At 39.9% G+C, this 23,711-nt stretch overlaps 1 protein-coding gene and 1 long non-coding RNA gene across 2 annotated transcripts in view; both read left to right on the top strand.

Moving 5' to 3' along the window:
- LOC115268478 (uncharacterized) overlaps positions 1-23,711 on the top strand; it is a 200,937-nt gene that overhangs the window by 111,583 nt on the left and 65,643 nt on the right. The gene's annotated exons all lie outside the window — the stretch shown is intronic.
- LOC134288451 (uncharacterized) lies at positions 17,071-21,867 on the top strand. Its single transcript, XM_062853369.1, has 2 exons — positions 17,071-21,479; positions 21,549-21,867. The coding sequence occupies exon 1, from the start codon at positions 17,750-17,752 to the stop codon at positions 21,194-21,196; it is 3,447 nt and encodes a 1,148-aa protein (XP_062709353.1). The 5' UTR covers positions 17,071-17,749; the 3' UTR covers positions 21,197-21,479; positions 21,549-21,867.

Here is a 23,711-nt window from a genome sequence, read left to right on the forward strand (position 1 = left end):
CGAGGCTTGCCGAGTTGGATAAATACGAAGAGTGCTGAAAAATCAAGTTTTACAACGAATTCCATACAAAATTTTATGCAATGATTTTTTTCATAATGCAACTCATTTGAGTTGCATAATGTTCATAAATGAGTTGCATTATGAGAATTATACAACTATTTTTCATTTTGCAACTCATTTCAGTTGCATAATGAACCAGTTCGGAAAAAATGGCCATTATAATATCAAAATGAGTTAGATAAAATAAAAATTGCGAAACTGAATTGCATGAAATGGATTTTTGTTAAACATATGAAAGTGCTATTCAGTTTCTTAACAATTTTGGCAACACGCGTTTTTGGCAACAATTTCTTACCCATTTTGGCAACACCCGATTTCGGCAATAATTTTTTACCAATTTTGGCAACACAAATTCTTGACATTTTTTTTATCGCAAAATCATCTTAAATACATGTTTTTAGCTTGACCTCTATTAAAAAAATATAAATTCATCAAGTTTTCAAAAACGACATTTTTAAAATCATGACGTTATTTATGAACGTCACCCAAGGGGGGCGTTTTGTAACTTGTGAATAGTCCATATTAATAATATAAGTCAAAATAACGCATAAAAGTTATAAAATCACATTTTTATCGATTTTGGCAACACCCCATTTGTGCAACATAAAATTCACCTGGTGTTGCCAAAATCGGTAAGAAACTGTATTCATCAACATGTCACTTGAGTTTTGTTGAAATGGGTTTTCGAAGGCACGAGAAAGGCGCCAGCACCGCAAGGTTTTTTTATAATGAAAATTTAGAAATATGTGTATTTTTAACAATTCTTGAGAACGATTGGTTGATGAAAAACATAAAACACGAGTTAAACGCTAAAGAAGTCGAATGCGCCAAAGATGTTTGCTATGTGAAATCAAATAGGGTACCTATTTTGGAAACTTGCTGCTATAACTCAGTTAATTTCAAACCGATTGGTTTGATTTTTTTAACATGGCTAGATACTGTGCGTATCTGATCGTGTCTCAAAAATCAAGTCCATCGGTTCAAAATTGACTGAGTTATAGTAGCAAGTGACCAAAATAGGTGGACCTGCCCAAATGGTCCCAGACTCTATATTTTTTCTGCATGGAATGGTTGTATGATCGAATTAGAGAATGCGTCGGAAATCCAAGAATATCATAATAAAGCTCTTCAAACGATTTATCCAATTACACCAATCTCCCCAGCCCCAGTGAATACAAACTGTTACTGATCCCATCCCGGCCCTGCCCGGCACGACGCAGCTTATTCCCACTGAGAGTCACGTGGAAGAATGAAACCGGCATTCCCGCGGACAAGCGGTTGTTGTTCAGCTGTGGCCGCGCCGCCGTACCGAGACAATCCACCCGCGCCACCATCCTAACGTGCGCGCCCGTCGTCGGTCGGATGGATCATGATTCGAGACCGACGCGGCGTGACGTGAATAACTGTGTTCCCGGCCTGGCCTAACCGGTGCGCGCCTCTCACAACCTCAGCTCAGTCACAGTCACTCGATCAATTGAGTATTCTTTGCACGAAGCTCGTTCGTTGCTGGGTCAGATGCATTCGAAATGCACCCATTTCCTAATCCAATTGGGTAAGATCTCTTTTTCCCTGGTGGATGACTGGACTGGCTGACTAAAAGTGACCCGATTCTCAGAGAGATCGTTCGCGTGGGATGTTTCTGGAACATCTGATTCAAATAAAAACTGAATTTATTGGATACACTTGAAAGTTCAGCCAAACATTCAATCGATAATCTATTCCGGACCGGCATGATATTGCATTACCAGGAAATTCTACAACTCACGTACTTCACCAATGTAAGATATCGACTAATCACTAGTATAATGGTTTCCCTGTGTTCTCAGACTTCTACGTCGTAACACGTATGATACCTAGTGATGATGACTGGCTAGATTTACCGCTGGCTGAGTGGTGTCAGTATACATCATACTCATAATGCACATCACGTTGATTCCACACTTCAAATAAGGTGTAAGATGCATGATTGCGCGCCTAGTGCAGATCTTTGTCTGGGGATGTCTTGCGGCATCTACGCGTCAACATCTCCGTAAAATCGTTTATCTTTTTGGTATGCCTATGAAATTGGTAATAAGCTCGCTGTTGATCATTCTGTTCCTTTCTCATCAGCCGATTCTGTCAGCGTCCCGTCGTTTGGGTCATGTAAATTTTATTTTTCTTTGTAAGTTTACAACTTACTACGTTCCCAGTATACGACTTATGGTGACAACGTACAGGTGAACGGCCATAAATATGTTCATGTCATTTGACAAAGTTTGTGATTTAATCTGCTTACACCGTACGTTGTGGTAACACGGGGATTAAACCATATGGTAAGGAAGGTATTTTAGACCTCTTAAAGTATTTAGTGAACAATGCCGAGAAGAAAAGTATGGTTTTGTTATACAACATGGAAAATTGCAGTATCCATCACTTAACCCCTTTAGCCAGAGGGGTCATATACAGGGGATAGACAAAATGATCGGGACAGGTAAAGTTTCACTTTTCAAAAAATGGTCAAACAGCTGTAACTTTTTGAATAGTGCATCATAAAATCTAAAACTGTTACTGTAAGTAGATCAACTAGTTGTGTATCAAAGGCTCAAATTTGGGAAAGGTCGGGTTGTTCTACATGCAGTAAAAAAGAGTCAAGAAACAGGTATAATTATCCGATAGCCAACTTTGAACTGTTATATCTCCGGATTAAGGTGGCCCACACTTATATGAAAAACAAAAACTTCGAAAAATGCCAAGTCTTACCTCCTGAATCAGTTGTTTTGAACTCCCAGAAGCTACGTTAAAAATTTGAGCGAAATCGGTTGAGCCTAAGGGGGCGCTCAAAACGCTTGAAGTTTGTATGGGAAAACTTGGCCAAATGTATGCAGAAATTTTAAGTTTTCGAATTTTGCCACTAGGTGGCGCTGTAAGCGTTCAATAATCAAACCCTTTGGTATTATTGTAGGTGACTATATGTCAAAGAACTTTGTCGAAGGCCGCGAAGTGATCCGACGGCTGTAAAAAAAGTTATACCCTAGGCAAAGTGAGGCAAAGTATTGAGATTTCATTATTGATATTATTCCTTTACATGTATTGGAAAAATAACAAAAAAGTTTATCCTCACTTTACCTAGGGTATAACTTTTTTCACAGACGTTGGATCACTTTGCGGTCTTCGACAAAGTTGTTTGGCATATAGTCACCTACAATAATACCAAAGGGTTTGATTATTGAATGCTTACAGCGCCACCTAGCGGCAAAATACGAAAACCTTAAATTTCTGCATACATTTGGCCAAGTTTTCCCATACAAACTTCAAGCGTTTTGAGCGCCCCCTTAGGCTCAACCGATTTCGCTCAAATTTTGAACGTAGCTTCTGGGAATCCAAAACAACTGATTTAGGAATTGAGACTTGGCATTTTTAGAAATTTTTGTTTTTCATATAAGTGTGGGCCACCCTACTCCGGATGCAATGAACCGAATGCAATGACATTTTGAGCGTTTATGACTCATATAATGAAATTTTTTAAAGCACTTTTCAAAAAGTTACAGCTGTTTGACAATTTTTGAAAAGTGAAAATTTTACCTGTCCCGATCATTTTGTCTATCCCCTGTATGGCCCCAGCATAGAAACGGCTGTATAAATTCACACATTCAATAAAACAGAATATTGTCTTCTGTGAAGTTGTTGCAAATTGAGTCCTCCACTGAGGAAAATGAGAACTTTTGTATTTAAGACTTCACTGACAACCTAGAACATCCTGAGCACCATGAAGTTTGGAAAAACGAAGTAATTGACATACCAGTTGTTCTAAAAGGGGCCCATATAGCCGAGGCGGTAAACGCACGGGTATTCAGAATGACCATGCTGAGGGTGACGGGTTCGATTCCCGGTCGGTCCAGGATCTTTTCGTAAAGGAAATTTCCTTGACTTCCTTGGGCATAGAGTATCGTCGTGCCTGCCACACGATATACACATGCAAAATGGTCATTGGCAGAGGAAGCTCTCAGTTAATAACTGTGGAAGTGCTCATAGAACACTAAGCTGAGAAGCAGGCTTTGCCCCAGTGAGGACGTTACGCCAAGAAGAGGAGGAGTTGTTCTAAAAACTGAATTTGGATATGAGTTACGTTCATATGTATTCATTCAGCCTTTGTCAAGAATATCAAAAGATGTTTCATATTCTGGGATGTTTTAGATGTTCCAAGCTGTCCTGTAGTTAAGTCCTTCAAATCTACAAGATTTTTTTATGTGTTTTGGCTATAAATAGAAGCATTGCATTATCTACTCTTTATCGTAAGGCTCTTGAAATCTGAAATGTCATTTAGAGACACCATAGAGATATTCCAGGTCGGCCAAACTATCTTGGAGTTCAGAACTTTAGGTCTACACTCCTAACAGCCCAAGTAACAATCTTGATTCTATTTGGTTTTATTTGTTTTTATGATAGTTTTATCGGAACATTGCATATTCTAGTTGATCTTATCGGAGTTTCAGCTGAGCACAACTATTCTTCGTCAATATGTGGTTTTAAAAACACCTCCAAGAATACTTGAGCTTCATTTCATAAAACCATAAACAGAACAAGAACTGTTGAACTTATTTTCAGTTCTATAAGGCTCTTGAAGTTATCTTCAATCATCCGTTCTTGATCAAGAGCAACTGTTCTCGCATGAGAATTGTTTTGTACATGAAAAATACAAGAAAAAACTCAAGTATCAGATTTTGATTCTCATCGTTCCATTATTGCTGCCAATCAGGAACACCTACCCGGAAACCCAACCGCGACGCGGTGCGGTGCGGTGCTTAATTCCTCCGGTTGCAGCATCCGAAATGAGGTGGGTTTGGGCATCCAGGACGTCGATGCCCGTGCAATTCCGATCTTTAAAATCAACAACTACTTACCTGTTGGAAATGCTGACCGGTGGAATGAGGCACTGTACCGCATCAAGGCCGGTTATCGAAAAAGGTCTGCCTGATTGGCAACGGTACCGGGCTGATAAAATTAATCGGACGAGATTCACAAAATCCACCGCGGTGCGATAACACTAGTTTACAAAATAAAACGAAAGTCGTGAACTTCTGTCAACGACCAAAATTTTTGAAGCATAATTTAGCGCTGATTTCGAAACTGTGCTTCAAAAAATTTGAAGTAGAACAGTTTTTGAGTTTTAGCTCAATATAGAATTTTACAACTTTTGAAAATATGAAATTTAATAAAATTCAAATATCTTGCGTTTTGTTCAACCAATTCTAAATCTTTTTCCATAAATTAAAAGCTGAACATAATACCATTCGATCATCTGAAGACAGGTTTTGCGTCAGATTGATGAAATTCAAGATATTGGTGAGTTTTGGGGACGATCTCCTTAAATTTTAGCAAAATATTCAAAAATATTTGAAGAAATGTATTTTTTTCAATAAGAAAACAACAATTTAAAAATTCTTTTTCAACGTTTATTTGACATATCATATGTAGGCGAGTTACAGTAAAAAATTCAGCTCAATCGGAGCATGGATTACGGAGAATGAGATGTGTGAAGTGAGCGACTTTGCTTAAAAATAGAACAAAAATCGATTTCAAATCATCAACCTTGTATGGAAAGTCGAAAAAATTTCCGCTCTACTGTAATTTTTTTCCTTCGCGTTTTCGAACTCAGGGCATGATTCTACACCAAAAACGATCATCAACTTACCGAGTTCAAAAATGCTGTAAACTAGTGTAATTTATTGTTTGTTTCCAATTTGGCTTACATGATTTATTACGTTCTCGGCGGAGTTTGCATAAACCTACATCAAGAACGTTATAAACCTGAGTACTCTTGAGAAATACTTCTCACCCTTGCTTAAGATGAAATAAATTTAAGACGTTCTTGATGGAGGCCAACCAGGCTGCATTGAGAACGTTATAAATCCTAGTGTTCTTGAGTTATGCTTTTAGCTCTGGCATGAGTTGAAAGAAGTTTAAGACGATCTTATGGTGATGTTGATTAAAACCATAGATAATGGACCGACCACCGGCCTAGATTTCAATGGAAGCCATGTTGAGAAAACTCATGAACAATGTTTTCATGACCAAGAATAATATATGTAAATATTTTATTAGTGCATTATAATGGAAGCGCGTTGCAATTTTTGGGAGTATCTTGCAACATATATACGATGAATTTTTCCTTGGCATTTGGCATCCTTGTTACACCACGGAAATATTTCCAATTTGTGTAATAAATTAATGCCAATTACAATAATGTGTCATTTTCATTGTGCTTTTTTTTTTCAATTTATTTCATCAAACTTTTCTGTCGACATAAAAGCTGCATCAGCAACAACACTGACAAATTTATTATCGTTTTATCGTGCACTTGAAGAATTCTACAAGGAGAGAGCAATTCGCCTTGAGGACAACTTAGGAAGTACAACAAGTTTTAAGAGGAATTTCAAAACAACTCTCCAAGAGCATCTTAGGATGGGCCTCTTTGGTCTTATGGCGGGTTTATGGTTGAGTTGATGTCGTTTTGCAGAGCAATTTGGTTTATGCATGCCACAGCAAAAAAATATGAAAGTTAAACAGCACGTAAATTAAAGATCAACTGAAATTTGGGGCAGAAAAATGTAAATCACCAACATTTAACGTCAGCCGAGCAGCCCGCTGCTGGTCAGACGGCTTGTTTACAGATTTTAAAGCATATTCGCTTTAAATTTACATGCATCTGCTATAAATCATGCCAGCCACTCTCCGTCATCAGCTAAACGAACGGCTACTCGCTGTGGCGATTTCCTCGTTGTCTCTCAGTACTCTCTGCAGCAGCCGGAGCATGTCGGGAATGCGTGCATTATGGTAGAAGCAGTTTCACTTTGACTGTCTGCATTTCAACAAGCTGAGATAGCCGAGAGAGCTCAGACGTGCTACTCACACCCCAAGGATCTGAGTTCGATTCTCGCTCGGAGCTCAATTTCTCTTTATATTTTCTAACAGATATCTGAAATATAATTTTAAGATCGCACAAAAATTTCCATCATATATGACGGGGTCCTTTTGTTACATTCGATCCGTCATAAATTTATAGGTTTTTTTCGAACTGTGTGGTTTTAAAGTACAGGTGTTGAAGAATACTTCAAAAGCATTATAAAATTAATTTTGTTACTTGGGAGTAGCCGTGTCTGTTCTACTGAGTAAATTTGTATAATCAACCGCGGTTACTGGACCAATCAGAAGTCTACTTGATATTATTATAATTCTTTGGGATATTCAGTGTCGTCCAAACTGTTCTATAATGAAGTCCTTCAATTCTACAAGGATAATGTTATGTGTTTTCGCCATAAATAATAGCATTGCATAATCGATGGGGTCCGTAAAGCTCTTGAAATCTCAAATGCCATTTAGAGACACTATAGAAATATTCGCGGTCAGCCAAAGTATCTTGGAGATCAGAACTTCAAGTCTACACTCGTAACAGCAGCCATATCTGATAATCTAAGTAGCTTTGCATAATCAGTCGCAGTTACTGGACCAACCTGAAATCTACTATATATTATTATGAACCTTTGGGACATTGAGGGTCGTCCAAACTGTCCTGAAGTTTAGCTTTTGACAGTAACAGTAGTTATTCTCACAATGAACTGTAACACTGCACATCCAACTGTAATCTGCCATCCCCTGTCATTTCATGTGTCATTCCAAGATAGTTTTGAGATATTCTAGATCAACCGAACTTCATCAGAGACCGTAGCTTCAGGTCTTCACTTGAGATAATAGTTTTTGCCACTATAGTTGATTAAACAACCACTGTAACATGAAGTGATTTCGTTTTAGATGTTGACGTTTGTAACCAGTGGTGTGTCTGTCTGTCCGAGATTTGTGAGATTTTCGCGGTGTAGTGTTTCGTTTTAAATGTTGATAAACAATACCAAGGAGATGTTTAAGATAAAAAAAAACCTAACAAAAACAAATTAACGAACATTCCCAAGCTCAGACATCCTATATGTACGTATACTGATGTTTATGATCGTGTTATACGTAGTTTTATGCGGTAAAGATTTTTCGGATGATATGTAGCAAAAGTGCCTTATGCGCATAAAAGTGGTGGCTACATACGTGCATCGGGACTATATGACTTGAATCGTTATCTTATGCAATGTACGCTGTACACTATTGCAATATAATGTTGATTCTTATGCGACTAGGTGATGTATATAAAAAACACAATTTTTGTCATTTGTTCGCTCAACATCAAATCGTTACTTATGAAACTGGCTAAATAATTTGCATGGCATTGTACATTGTAATTCACCTCAGCGTTTATCGAAATGTGATTGGTTGAGCTGCACTAAACGTGGTAACTCTGTAATCGGAATGATGGCTATTTACTTTCTTATAGATTTTTGGCACCGCATCTGCAGTCAAGTCTAACAGCAGATTTTTCATTTTTATCACATATCAAATCGCATTATGTCAATATAAACGATTCTAGCTTATGCGAGTTTGTATGCACACTTGACCGAGTTTATTTTCACATTTATGCTACTTCATTCGTACTCCGAAGCGAGTTAAACTGGCATAATAAGAAAGTATCAAATGAGTCGTATAATCATCGCAGTACGCAATTATGCGAAGTCGTTTTACACTTTGCAATTTCACTCGCATGTTTATGCGAATATGGACGTCGCAGCAGCAAACCGGAGTTCGCTAGTTGGACTATCGAAGCGCAGTTTTCAGCGAACTTACTGTCATTTCTCATCCGACCCGACATACCTCCTAGATGTTTTTGTTTTCAGTCCGACGCTAGCTGCATAGCCCGAATAAAAAATACAGTAGAAAAACTGAACGTTGTATTGTAACAGTACTATTTAGAACCATATTTTTACAATAGACACCACTGTAAAAATAGAAATACAAAACCAATAAGATGTAATGTGGACACCATACAGTGAATTGTAAATAAGATTTTTACAATATATTATACAGGTTGTTAAGTATCGTAACAATACAAAAAAATATTTTTCTCCATATATATATTTTTGCAAAACCATACATTTTATTGTGAATGAATTGTTCTAATTACTGATACGTGAGTTTTATTATACCGTATATTGTATGGTACATGTATGGTTTCAAATAATAAAATGTGCCGTAAATATATTGTTTTTAATTGTAATTCAACTACTGGTTATACATTCAATCAATTGGTTTTGGAATGATTCTGGTTTGTTATGTTGTATTGTTTTACATTACATAAACCATATAATATTATTATCTTGTCATGTTCCACCTGTTAATGGCATCCCTTCATATATAGGACCGCCCTCGTTTAAGTCTGAGTAGTCTCTGATTGCATTAACAGTTGAAGCTTAGGCTCTCATGCCATACCAGCCAGATAACCGGGTTTTGCAAACTAAGCATTATTTGTGGCAACACTTTGAGCGGTATGATGGAACTATTACGAGCGCCGAGTGTTATTGGACCACTAATGTAGTTGCATGAAGTGGGTGACGAGGTACATAAGTATCATTACAGCGTGCTTAACAGTTATTACAATATTGAGGCTTTACTTTGACTAAAGTTTAAAATACTTAACAACTCATGAGAAAACTGTCAATTTCGATTCAAATATAAGTTCGGTTAATAAGCGAACCCGCAGACGAACCTATATTAGAAGTCGTTTAAGTGTCCAGTCCAGTCCATATGGTAAAGATGGCTCTACGTCAAAGATAAATTTCGTCAATCGCATTTGATTCGGTTGTGACCGAAGGCAAGTTCAGAAAATACAGCAAGAATAGTGTTCAACTCATCCACTGATTTACGGTAATCTGACCTGCGTCTTTCCGGGTTGATCTACATTCGTATTCCTATCATCACACTCTACATACCTAGCCTGCCATATCTCTTGGAGCTGCAGTCCTTAGGACACCTGGTTTGCCACTTATTTAAACATTTTATTGACTTCAAATAGATGTTTCAACTTGTTCACTTTTTTTCTCTTTCCTTTCGTTTGCATCAAAAAAGTCACGAACATCAACAAAACAAAGTACGGAAAAATCTAAAACTGAATAAATAATTAAAAATGCACGGGAAAATAATATTTCGGACAAGGGAATGGATCAAGCGTAAGAAAAATAGTATAATATATTGTTACATAAAGATCGGATGTAAATGTATAGTAGCTACAATGTGCACAGCTTTTAGCGAACCATTCCATTACAATACACTTTAGTTTTTATCCGGGTGATCACGACTTCACCCTACACTGTGGTGCATAATTGATCGGACAAACGCCGATTTTCATACAAAATGGCCAAGTTTGAGATGCTGTAACTATGGTTTGCTTTGGTGGATTGAGCTCAATTTTTGACACGGAACTACGAATATGCTGAATTTTGTGTATACAAAGTATAAAATGTTTTCGTTCACAGGTCTGGGCGTGGCAAGGCGTTAAAAATATTGCAAAAGTGATCGGACAGCGGCACGCGTGTAAATCAAAGGGGTACCGCTGTCCGATCACTTTTGCAATATTATCAACGCCTTGCCACGCCCAGACCTGTGAACGAAAACATTTTATACTTTGTATACACAAAATTCAGCATATTCGTAGTTCCGTGTCAAAAATTGAGCTCAATCCACCAAAGCAAACCATAGTTACAGCATCTCAAACTTGGCCATTTTGTATGAAAATCGGCGTTTGTCCGATCAATTATGCACCACAGTGTACCTGGGGGCTGTCAGTGCGACCGCGCCAAAACTTGAACATGTAGTGTTGTTGGTTAAGGTGAAACTGGAAGCGTTTCCTCATTTTTTTGGTTTTTGATTTTTTATTAAATAACGAAGCAATATTTTCAAATTCGGTTTTCGTACAAATGTAGAGTATGGATCAAGGTATCTTCTGATTTTTTTTTGTGGTGGAAAATGTTTTCCATTTTTGCAGAAACAATTTTTTTGTGAAATTTTGTTGAAAATGGTTTCTGCAAAAACGAAAAATATTTTCCACCTCAAAAAAATTCAAAAGATACCTTGATCCATACTCTACATGTGTACGAAAACCGATTTTGAAAATATTGCTTTGTTATTTAATAAAAAAAATAAACAACCAAAAAGTGAGGAAATGCTTCCAGTTTCGCCTTAAGGTGAAACCACAGACAAACAGACGTAACACTTCGAACATTTTTCGATTCAAATCATAGTCACGAAAACATATTCGCCCAATGCTAAAAGGCCTATGTTTGGCCGACCACCAACTAGGTGGCGGTAGTGAGCAAACGTCGAACTCGAACAAAAACGGTGCGAGCGCCACGGTTGGGCAGTTGGCCAACTATCAGATTTTGAAAAAGACCGTTAAATCGGTGTACGATGTGAATCATCAGAGTGTTACGTCTGTTTGTCTGTGGTGAAACCGTACGTTAATCGCCGTAATATGACTAATTGTTTCGGTAATATCGATCGGCTTTTTTTGTGAAAACAAGAACCGGAAATAATCGCATAGTTACAATAAGTTAGCAAGTTTGGGATTTTGTGGAAAATTGATGTTTGCTTTGACAACGGAAAAGTGTATCTGAGTACCATGGTGAGCCTCTCATCTCACCTTAAGTTCGCTGGTAATGCACTGAAGTTTGAGCAATGCTCATTCTTCGGTTGCTTTCAAATCCACAATATGTTAATTCCTCCAGGAGTTCCCTGGGACTTCCTCCATTAGTTCTTTAGTAATTCATTTTTTTTTTTTTTGGTTTTTATTTCTGTGTATATTAACTTAAGCTAATTCTACACTTATTTAGTAATTCATCCAGAAGTTGCCCCCGGAATACATCCCGAAGTATTTCGGGAATTCCAGGTGTTCATCGGGAATTTTTCCAGGTATTTTTTCTGGAACTCTTCCAAAGGAACTCCCGGAGAACTGTTAGAGGTATTTCTGGAGAACTCCATGGGAAATTCCCGGGACACTCCTGGAGGAAACCATTCCCCAGTCAACCAGTGATCGTATAAGATGTTGAGTAAGATGTTAAAGTGGAGGCGATATGCGTACATTCTACATAGGGTATCGGGATGCTTCGTTGGCATAGCCCCCTCGTTCGGCCTATCTCAATGTAAACCAAAAACTCAAACAAACACGCATAACTGGATATCGGAAAAGCTATGCGCCAAACAGCTGTAACATTTCGTTTCAATTTTAGCACTTTGGAGCATTAAAATTGAATGAAAATGTCACTTTGTTTAACTTTTGTAGACGCCATGATTCTTCGGCTTAGTGGGTAGTCTATACACATGATCATAAATGGCATGATTCTGGAACATTTCGAATTGACTTTTCAATAACTGAACATTTGATCCGACGGTTAAAGACGCTATTTTGAAGTTGTGTATTTGTTTTCAACGAATAATAACTATTTTACAAATTGAATGTGGGCCGAATATTGAGGACATTTTTTTCACTATGTACCCAAATCTTGGCCCATCAGTAAAGTGACGTCAAAAACAACGATAAAAAGGCCTCAACAACATTTCTTGCGTAAGAACCAGAAAGAACGAACAGGAAGAAAGATTTTGTGTACGGTGACTGTAAAAATATAACACAATTATAGGGTTGCATTGTTTTCGTTACTAGATTAAGAAAGAACTTTAGTTAAAGTGATTTATTTATAGTTTTTTGAAAATTTGGCTCCAAAAATGTAATTTAAAAGTAAGATTGGTGAACAAGGAGAGATAATACTTCAGCAGAAATATTGAAAAAATAAGATAAAAGTGGTTCTAGTGCATGGAAAGCAATAGGCCAACGTTGTATCCACTAATAGGCCAATTTTTGTACCATAGACCAACGTTGCATACCATCGCATCGAATCTTTTCAGCTTAATTAAGTAAATTCTTGAATATTTACGTAAGTTTACTTCCAATTGGAGAAACATGCATTGCCTAGAGTGTGTAATAGGGTCAACATATTATTTCTAGTGCTATTATTTCATGAGTTATGGTCAAAATTGTCAAGGCGGCTTGCAAATTAGGCCAAGGAATGGTACACATACCCTACGCCTAAATGAAGGCATGCGCATATTTGGCTCCACTTTATCACCTTATGCATCATCTGCTACGATTACTGGTTATCTGGGTTCGCTCTCACTTGTAGTTAGTGTGTACAAACGCACGGTGTTTTGAAGGAAGAGTTCATGGTGTGGGCTCGGATTCAGTTTGGTCTTTCTATTCTGCAGTAACACTACCGGTTATGTCCCGAGTCACATTAATGTTATATAAGATTCGCGGCAGCGCAAGTTTTAACACAGTGCTAGAATTACGTCAAATTAACATGTACACAACCTGCGGCTTTTAGTTGGTTAACGCGCCGGTCTAGCGAATACGGAGTTGTGGGTTCGAATCCCACCAGAACGCGATTTTTTGTTAACAATGTCATCTCTCAATTAGTCAATTAACAACATTCTGTACCTTTTAATAACAAGTTTTTCAGTATGTTTAAAGCATACCATCAAATCTAGTAAGTGCCAGGAAAAGGCCACATATGTCAGTGTATTCCTGGAAGAATTCCCGGATTATTCTTGTAGGAATTCCAGTGGAACTTCTGGAGCAATACTCAAAGAACTCCTGAAGAAATTCCCAGGGAGCTTCTGGAGAAATTCCCAAGAAACTGCTTGAGTTAGATCTCTTTCCTAATTTCCTAGGAACTGCTGGAGGAATTCCCAAATAATTCCTGGAAGAATTCCCCCGGAATTTCTATGGGGAATCCTGAAGTAATTCCCGACGAATTCTTGACGGAATTTCCGATGATATCCTGAAGAAATTCCCGAGTAACTCCTGGAATAGTTCCTAAAGAACTCCAGGAGAAATTCCCGGGGAAATCTTGTAGGAATTCCTAGAGAACTGCTGGAGGAATTCCCAAGAATTTCCTGGAGGAATTCCCGCAGAACTCCTGGAGACATTCTCGAAGTGCACCTGGAAGAATTCACAAGAAACTCATGGAAGAATTCCCCGGGAACTTCTATGGGTATTTTCGAGAAACTCTTGGAAAAATTTCCAAGGATCTCTTGAAGGGTTTCCCGAGGAAAACTTGAAGGAATTTCCGATGAAATTCTGGCATGGCGGAATTCCCGAGGAACTCCTTGAGGAATTCCCGAGGAATTCCCGAGGAACCTTTTAAAGAATTCCCGGTAAAGTGTTGAGAAAAATAGTGGAGTAAACCCTGGGGAAAACCTACGAGGCTGCCAGGCGAACCCCTGGAGAAATTTCCAATCGTCTGGAACTCTTGGGGGAAACTCCTCGAAGAAATCCCCGGAAACTTTTGGAGAAATTTCTAAAAAAAAATCCTGAAGAAAGTTCCAAAGACCTTCGGGAGGAAATCCTGAGGTAATGCCGGAGGAATTTCCATAGACCTGGAGGATGAAGTTCTCGGGAAAATCTTGGAGAAATTCTTGGGGAGCTCCTGAAGGAGTTCCCAAGAATCTCTTGGAAGAATTATCTCAGAATAGGGAACATCAGGAGATATTTTGCTGAAACTTTTGGGTAAATTTTCGAAAAACTCCTGATGCTGAAGAAATTTTCAAAGTTCGCTTTGAGGAAAACCCGACGAATTCGTGGGAAACTCGTGAAGGAATTTCCTTGGAACTTCTGGAGAAATTCAGGAACCATGAGAGATAGAAAAATGTTTTCTTCTGCACACTTGCTCCAAATAAATTCTTCTACAATTTTGTAAACATGTATAAAAGTATTAAAAAGTATATGTTTGGATCAGCTAAACTAGAGAGACCACCCTAATTTTAGACATACTAGAGGACTTATTTCTAAAATACAGAATATGCAACGTTTCGTTGTACAAATGAACCGTAGAGGAAAGATTAGAAAATAAAAAATCACTCTGAATTATGGTACCATTTTTTTTTTATTAAAGCTGTTGTTTGCAACTTGTAGTAGATTTAATCTTTTTTTGGTGTGCGATAATCTGCATACGAAAACGAAGTGTTAATTCGCAACAAACTCGGTAGAGAGATATGTCCAAACAACAGCTGATTCTTTCCTCACATTCCACATTCATTCTGATTAGCAAACAAATCGAAAACAATTACGTTCCGCATCTCTGTACGTATGTATATGTAAACGAACAGGTTCCGAGAACATTGTACCTAGTACAGCAGCCCGGTGGGAAATTCCCATGCCTGTTAGCGAACGAACAACAACAAAATCATGAATCGGGCGCGAGACAGTCATTGCACTTCTACAATGGCCCTTCAAGGTAGCGGCGTCATGCAAAGCGAAAATAATGTTTGATAGTAGACGAAATTGTGGTAAAAGATTTGCTCAAGATCGTAAAATTCTTATAGAAAAAAAGTGAAAATCATTGTTTTCCCATCAAATTAGGTGGCAACAGTGAAGTTTATAAAAAAAAAGTATTTACTTACGACAAATTAATTTTCGCACAAATGACACCATGGTATGAAAGAACCACTAATCCGAAATTTTTTTTTTTTTCAAAATAACACAATTTTGATGTTTATAGATTTTACTATTCTATTTTCTCTTAATATTTATTATTTAAATATTATGAGAAAATAGAATAGCACCACAACACGAACATTAGACGTTTTTTTCTCTTCAAAGTAATTAATAAATCAACTGAATGCGAAAAAAGAAACCGTGTTTTAAGTCTATTTCTCAGCTCGACAAATGTTCCATTATTGAGAGGTGGTTTTCATTATCACCGTTTAGTGCACTTCAACTTTTTCACCAACAAATCGCGCTATGCCATAATGATTTGCCCGACAACAAAAAAACTGATAAATTTAACGCAAACGACGCTTAACATGGGGAGGTACAGACGGCTATAAAAGCGAATGGTGTTGGTCTCACGAGAAACGATCGCGACCCCTAACCGAAATCCGCACCTCGAAGAGCAATTGTTTTTCACGACTTTTAACAGAAACCCGTTCTCAGACACTTCGTGGTGAGTGGGCGGTACCTGATTGATACAACAACCGGCAAACCACGGAGACCCCTAGTCTGGTAAGCAAGTTGGGGTCGTTAGGAAATTTCTGTTAAGCTCTACCATTATTATTATCGCGCGTATTGCTTTAACCACCACCGCCATTACTATGACCGGACCCAGAAGTATTGAGGGAGCCGACATTATGAGTCGTTAATTGCTAAAACAAAGTTTTCTTATTTCATGAGCAGGTAATCGGATGTTTACCGGCAATTATGGCTTAGGGTTGCGCCATTATCACTTGTCAGTTTATTCACTCCCTACACCGTATCAGTTTCACCCTTGTATTGCGAAATATCTCATCGATCATTAGAATGTTTTGAGTTATAATATGATTAAAATTCGTGAAGTTTTAGATATCATTGACTCTAAATCTAAATCAGACAAATCCATGCTTATGTCAAGTATTGGCCGAAATTCAGATGGATTTCAGATTTTTTTTTTCAGAACAGTTACCTTAATGATTTATATAGTATAAAAGACGAACACCCGGATAGATCTTAGAGCAGTGGATTGCAAGGATTTACTGTTTAACTATACATTTTTAGCTTAAAGGACGATCGAGAAAATATCCGCCATTGCTCTGTTGCTATTAAGATGGTAATCTCAGATTCTACTTCATATTTTGCAACAAAAACCTATCATTGTGTATGCTCACTTGCAGTGCATATGCTGATTGTTTTTCAGCACGTTCGATGTGATAGAATTCGAGATTGCCATCTTCAAAATCGTGAGGCAATTTGTTAGAAAGAGAGGAAAGATAGGAAACATAACACGGCGTCCCATTTCACCTTAAAGCAGTCTTTTTTCTGAAAAGGGGGTTTTTATTTACCCAAATTTTTGGCACTTATTCACGTGAAGCAACCATTGAATCAACTCCGGAATAAACCTTTGGAGGGATAATCGAAAGAATATTTGAAGAAACCCTTTAAGAAATTCCTTAAAAAATATTATGAACAAAAAAACTTTGGAGGAATTTTTGATATAACCCTTGTATGATATTCTTAAAGAATCCTTGAAGAATTAAGTGACGAATATGTTCTAGAAGGAATTTCTACACGAACTGTTGCCGCAGAAGTAGTCCAGCTGGCAGCCCTGTTACCCAGCGTTACTGAAGCGCCGCGTCCAACAGGCGAAGCGTCGCGGCAAGACAAGTGACAGGTGTCAAAGCGAAGTGGATGACCTGTCAAAGGTGTTTCCGGCTACCGCAGTCACAGTATGTATTTCATTATCAAACACGAAGCGAAGTCAGAGGTGAAACCGTTCACCAGTGAAGAAATTAAGAGATAGTGTTAAAGTTGTCAACTTGCCGAAAGTTTATTATTTGAGTATAGTTAAACCTAATCGAGCCTTAGTGAGACAACTAAGTGTGTCTAGTGAGAGAGTGAATTGTACAACGTGGGTTGGTATCAACCAAAGAGAGACGACTAGCAGCATAGAGGTTAGTCTAGGTTAGGTTTGTGCTTTATCCCGTGTAACAATTCCGATGTATTCATCATTCGTTCCGTAGCGTAGTTGAGTTTGCGTCCACGTCCGTAGTCTGAGATTCACCCAAGCTCGCCGACAGTGTACCTGGAAGAGAAGCGTAAGAAAAGATTATAAAGTGACCAAACATATTAACCGATATTAGAACTCCCATCAGGTCTCACATTGTCACCAGTAAGAATCTTTTCGTAGGAAGCACGGGCAAGAAGGCCTACCGAATTGTAAGACCTGACTGATTTATAACATAAAATGTGTACTTACCGATGAAATTATTTGCAGTTGAAGCACCACAATATAAGATTGCTGTCAAACCCGGTTCGCCCTTTATTTGCTCAATACCTCCCTCAACAATCTTCAAAATTCGTGCCAAGATGGACGAAAGCCATACTTCAAGGGCAACTGAAGGACACGCGGAGGAATCCAGTTGTGCGGCCTGCCAACGTCCGGACAGTGCAGAGGACATGGTCCAGTGCGACCATTGCGATGTCTGGAAACATTATTCGTGCGCTGCAGTAAATGCGAGTGTCGCAGGAAGATCTTTTGTATGTGGTGACTGCACTGCCCCGCAAATTGATGACGTTATTTCAGTGCAAACTGGCTCAAGTCGCTCCAGTTCGACTTCAACGTTCTCCGTCTGCCTCAGCCAACTGGTGGAACGACAACAGGTGGAGCGTGCTCGTGTGGAAGTGCAGTTGCAACGTCGCCATTTGGATGAACAACAGAGGCTAATCGACGAAGTGCTCAATGGAGCTGGTGAATTATCCAACGGCGCAATCGACAAAACGATTTCTTCTGCCTGCAGTATGCGAATCGCAACGCCGCCGCCGCCAGGTGCTCCTGTTGGTGCCACTGCTCGTCAATCTACCACTACGATGGCACCTGGTATGGTGTACACTCCGCTCACAACATTGAACCCGAATACAGTGCGCTCACTGCGGACGAGAAAAGATCCCAGGACTACTCCGTCAGATGTCAGGAACCGGATTGAGCTTTGCGAAAATCGCGCCGATCCAACACCTGAACAGTTGACCGAGCTACATTCACAGCTGGAATTGTGCCGCAAACTGCTGGAAAGGTTCCAGACTACAGCGGCAGCCAACGAGTCGCTTCAACAATCGGGTGAGGACAAACCGATGAAGGAAAAGCCATCACAGTCAGCAGCGAGTATGTCGCGCGTTGTGAGCCAGACGGGAACCATACCGAAGGCAAATAGATCGTTATATGCGGTCACCGAAGAAGACCGGATGCACTCCGATTATCAATCCGACACCGGAGCAGTAGGAAGAACCACATCGCCGAATGAAACCTGGCCATTGAAGCATTTGGTAGGCCAAACAGACCAGCCTCCGGTAAGTCGAGCAGCAGAACCAACTGAAATACGTCCGAACGATATGGAACTCCCAGGTAAGCGTCAAGCCTTCAATCATTCTATTGAAAATACGATCAAATTCGTTCCTGATCATTGCCCCACGACCAATAATCGAATTACCCGAGAGCAGCTGCGATTCGTCGCGCGCCCAAATGAAATGTGTTCGCCTCCCAATAACTTTCGAGAGCAGCTGCGAAATTTCCCCGCGCACTTGAACGATTTCGAACTTCCTGGTATTCAGCGCAAGTCTCAGTCAACTGGGTTGAAAACGAGTAATCACCCCCCACGTGCGATTGATACGTCTCGGTCCCCTCGTCTGTCAGAAAGCTACCAGCAAAGTCAAGATATTCCTCAACAAGATCCAGTTCGACTTACGCAGCAGCAGTTAGCAGCAAGGCAGTCCCTGGCCAAGGATCTTCCTCGATTCAGCGGCGACCCAGCGGAATGGCCGATCTTCATCTCCAACTATCGCTACACGACCGAAGCTTGCGGATTCTCCGACGGCGAAAACATGCTCCGCCTCCAGCGGTGCTTAGTAGGATCCGCGCTCGAAACGGTGCGTAGTCGGTTGGTGCTGCCAGCAGCGGTGCCGCGGGTAATTGAAACACTTCGTTTGCGGTTCGGACGCCCGGAGTTGCTGATCAACGCTCTGCTACGCAAGGTACGTGAAATTCCAGCTCCCAAGTCGGACAAGCTGGAGGGGCTTATTGATTTTGGTATGGCAGTACAGGCTTTGTGTGACCACATTGAAGCTGCGAACGAACGCGCTCATCTTTCGAACCCATCCCTGCTTCAGGAGCTCGTTGCGAAACTTCCCGCCGATCAACGGATGATGTGGGCCGGCTACAAACGAGGATTTCAACAAGTCGATCTGAAAACTTTCGGCGACTATATGGCGTCAGTAGTACGGGATGCAATCAGTGTGGTAGACTTCGAGTCAGACGTAAAACAGAACAGTCCTGCTAAAAACAAAGGATTCATCAACTCACATGAAACGGAAACATATACCTACACTGAAGAGTCGATACGTGAGAAACCTAAGCAGTACGCCCCAGAGATTCAAGAAGCTGAAAACCATACTCATCGTCAGTTGGCCTCCTCGACATTGTTTCGAATTATTCCAGTGACTCTGCACGGAAGGAACGGTTCAATCGATACTTTTGCTTTCCTCGACGAAGGTTCCGATTTGACTTTGATAGAAAGCGATTTGGCAACTTCACTGGGTGTGCAAGGAACTCCTCAACCGCTACGACTACGCTGGACTGGAAACACAACACGCGTGGAGAAGGACTCGCATCAAATTACTGTCGATATTGCTGGGATTGGTCAAAGTAAATTGCATAAGTTGCTGAACGCTAGAACAGTCAGTAGCCTCGGTCTTCCCCGTCAAAGCTTCGCCATGGAAGAAGCTGAAAAGAAGCACAAACACCTTCAGGGCATTCCGATCACCAGCTACCGAAATGCAGTTCCGAAGATCCTTATTGGAGTGGATAACTTGCGACGGGCATTACCGCTCGAAGTTCGTGAGGGCATTGCGACATCACCGGTGGCTGTCAAAACAAGATTGGGTTGGTGCGTCTACGGTCCCGGAGAAAGCAACAAACAAGAATCATACAATTTCCATATCCGTGAATGCGTTGCCGACGAACGTTACGGACCAACGAAGAAGTTCAACGAAATCGAAGCAGTTTATACAATACCGGTGGCAATCCCTTCAACATCAGAAGAAGATCAAGTGGCAAAGACAATTGAATTGACAAGCAAACCGTCTGGCGATTCTCAGACGAACGATGCTATATGGAAACGGTGGACAGATGTCTACTTCAAGGGAATGCTTGGCAGCGAGGAGTGGCAGAGACTGGTCGTGGAGGCGCAAATGGGAGTACACTCAAGGCCTCTGACGTGTTTACCGTTAATAGCGGAGCAGCCAAAGGTACTTGAACTGAACCATGATGAAGAAAGCGTAGCCGCAGTTCAGTTGCAGTTTAGAAAATTGGTTGGGCGAGCAAACCTTGGAAGACCTTGGAAGCCTTTTCAGCGACAGTCAGGCGAAAACAGGAAGTCAACGAGCCGTGACGGAAGAAATCCGGGACGAAACAACCGCAAGATTTCCAATCCGGACAATCAACGTCAGCAGAAGGACACTATACAAGGAGAAAAGGCCTTTCCGGCGTCATGGTTAACACTGCTGGACCTACAAGGAGTGAGTGAAGTTCCGGAGAACTCCGGACTACACCCGGGGGAGACTGTTGCCGCAGAAGTAGTCCAGCTGGCAGCCCTGTTACCCAGCGTTACTGAAGCGCCGCGTCCAACAGGCGAAGCGTCGCGGCAAGACAAGTGACAGGTGTCAAAGCGAAGTGGATGACCTGTCAAAGGTGTTTCCGGCTACCGCAGTCACAGTATGTATTTCATTATCAAACACGAAGCGAAGTCAGAGGTGAAACCGTTCACCAGTGAAGAAATTAAGAGATAGTGTTAAAGTTGTCAACTTGCCGAAAGTTTATTATTTGAGTATAGTTAAACCTAATCGAGCCTTAGTGAGACAACTAAGTGTGTCTAGTGAGAGAGTGAATTGTACAACGTGGGTTGGTATCAACCAAAGAGAGACGACTAGCAGCATAGAGGTTAGTCTAGGTTAGGTTTGTGCTTTATCCCGTGTAACAATTCCGATGTATTCATCATTCGTTCCGTAGCGTAGTTGAGTTTGCGTCCACGTCCGTAGTCTGAGATTCACCCAAGTTCGCCGACAGTGTACCTGGAAGAGAAGCGTAAGAAAAGATTATAAAGTGACCAAACATATTAACCGATATTAGAACTCCCATCAGGTCTCACATTGTCACCAGTAAGAATCTTTTCGTAGGAAGCACGGGCAAGAAGGCCTACCGAATTGTAAGACCTGACTGATTTATAACATAAAATGTGTACTTACCGATGAAATTATTTGCAGTTGAAGCACCACAATATAAGATTGCTGTCAAACCCGGTTCGCCCTTTATTTGCTCAATACCTCCCTCAACACGAACCTTTTAAGAAATTGGAGCAACTCCTAAAGAAAACTATGGAGAAATGCGTGAAAGAACCTTTGGAACAATTCCTGTTAAAAATTGCAGATTGAACTCTTGGAGGAATTCCTAAAAAAACTTTTTTTTTCTATTTATTCGTGAATTTTAACTGATGCGAATTCTTCACACCTATAAAAACACTTAAATGAACTGCTTAAGCAGCCCCAGGAAAAATACTTGGAGACCCCTTTCATTTTGAGGAATTCTTGATGCAAACCTAGGAAGAATTCAGTAGGAATTATGGAGGAAATATAAGAAATTCTAAAATTAATCACAGATCGAATCGATGGAAAAATTTCTGTAAGAATTCTTCAAGATATTTTTGAATTGCATTTTTATTGTTGATGCAAATTTTGAAGGATTTCTTGGAGGAATTTCCGGATGAATACTTGGAGAAAATCTTTGGCTGAATCCATAGAGGAATTCTTGAGAGAAGTCTTGGAGGAGTTTCTGAAGGAAAACTTGAATGAATTAATGCTGCAATCCTGCCGAAAAAACTATTTAGGAAATACTGGGAGGAATCACATACTTCAGAAATCGTTGAAGAAATTTTCAGAGGAACCCATGAGGACATATCTAAAGGCTTAGTTTTGTATTTATTCCTGAATACATGAAGTAATGCCTGAATGATTTTTTGAAGAATTGCTACAGGAATCCTTGCACAAGTTCCCAAAGGAATCTTTGGAGAAATTTCCGAACGATTCCCTGGAGAAATTATTGAAGATGTCCTTAGAGGAGTACCTTAAATAATCCATGGAGCAATTTCTAAAGTTATCACTAGAGGAATTTCTAAAGTAATCTTTGGAGGAATTCCTAGAAGAATACATGAAAAAACACAGAAAGGTTCCTTGGAGGAGTTCCTGAAGGTTCCCTGAAGGCAAATATCAAATGATCTCTAACAATAGAGATTCAGAGCTACCAACCTAGACAAATCGTGTCATAAGCAACGTAATATGGCCAAAATAGACACTGACCAAAACTGACGCTTCTACCCTACGTAAATGAGGACTTAAGTACATAGTATGATTATATACAACCTCCAAATCTTTGTTGAAGTTTGAAATACGATTTATTCTTTGCTGCGTTAACTTGAATAACTTAAGTTTGCTATTTTTATAATTATTTATCATTCTCATTACACTAAATCTTCTTTTTATGCATGTTTTTATGCACTTTTAATTTATGCAACTTTTTTTATGCCCTGCATAAAAAGAGGGAAAGCTACTCAGAACCAAGATTGTACATAAGAATATTTAATAATGACGAAAACTATTGCAACGGCGGCCAAGGGGAGAGCAAAGGAAGGTTACAGGTACGTTTTTGGGTGTTTCCGAAGGTCTCATCCTAATGTGCGTTACATGGGGTCCTAGTTGGTCTTAAGGGGATTTCGGAGTCATTCCAGGAAGCCACAGAGTATTTTATCAGAAGCGTTACGGAGGCGTTTGTAGGGGTTTTGGTTAAGAGAGATTTTTGGGGGCATTTTTGGAAATTTCTGAGCATTTTCGGCGAGGTTCAGAGGCGTTACGGAAGCGTTACGGAGGAGTTTTCAGAGGTTTCGGTGCGTCTCATGGGATGCGAGGGGGTTTAAGGGGATTTTGGAGGCATTTCAGGATGTTTCAGACCATTTTCGGAGTGATTCAAAGGCGTTACGTAAGCGTTACGGAGGAGTTTTCGGGGGGTTCGGAACTTCTCAGGTGCGTTACATGGGGTCCGAGGGGTTTCAAGGGGGATTTCAGAGGCATTTCCGGACGTTTTAGATAATTTTCATCGGGATTTAGAGGCGTTACTTAAGAG

The sequence above is a fragment of the Aedes albopictus genome, chromosome 2 (assembly GCF_035046485.1).
Source record: "Aedes albopictus strain Foshan chromosome 2, AalbF5, whole genome shotgun sequence".
In the NCBI taxonomy this organism is placed as follows: domain Eukaryota; kingdom Metazoa; phylum Arthropoda; class Insecta; order Diptera; family Culicidae; genus Aedes; species Aedes albopictus.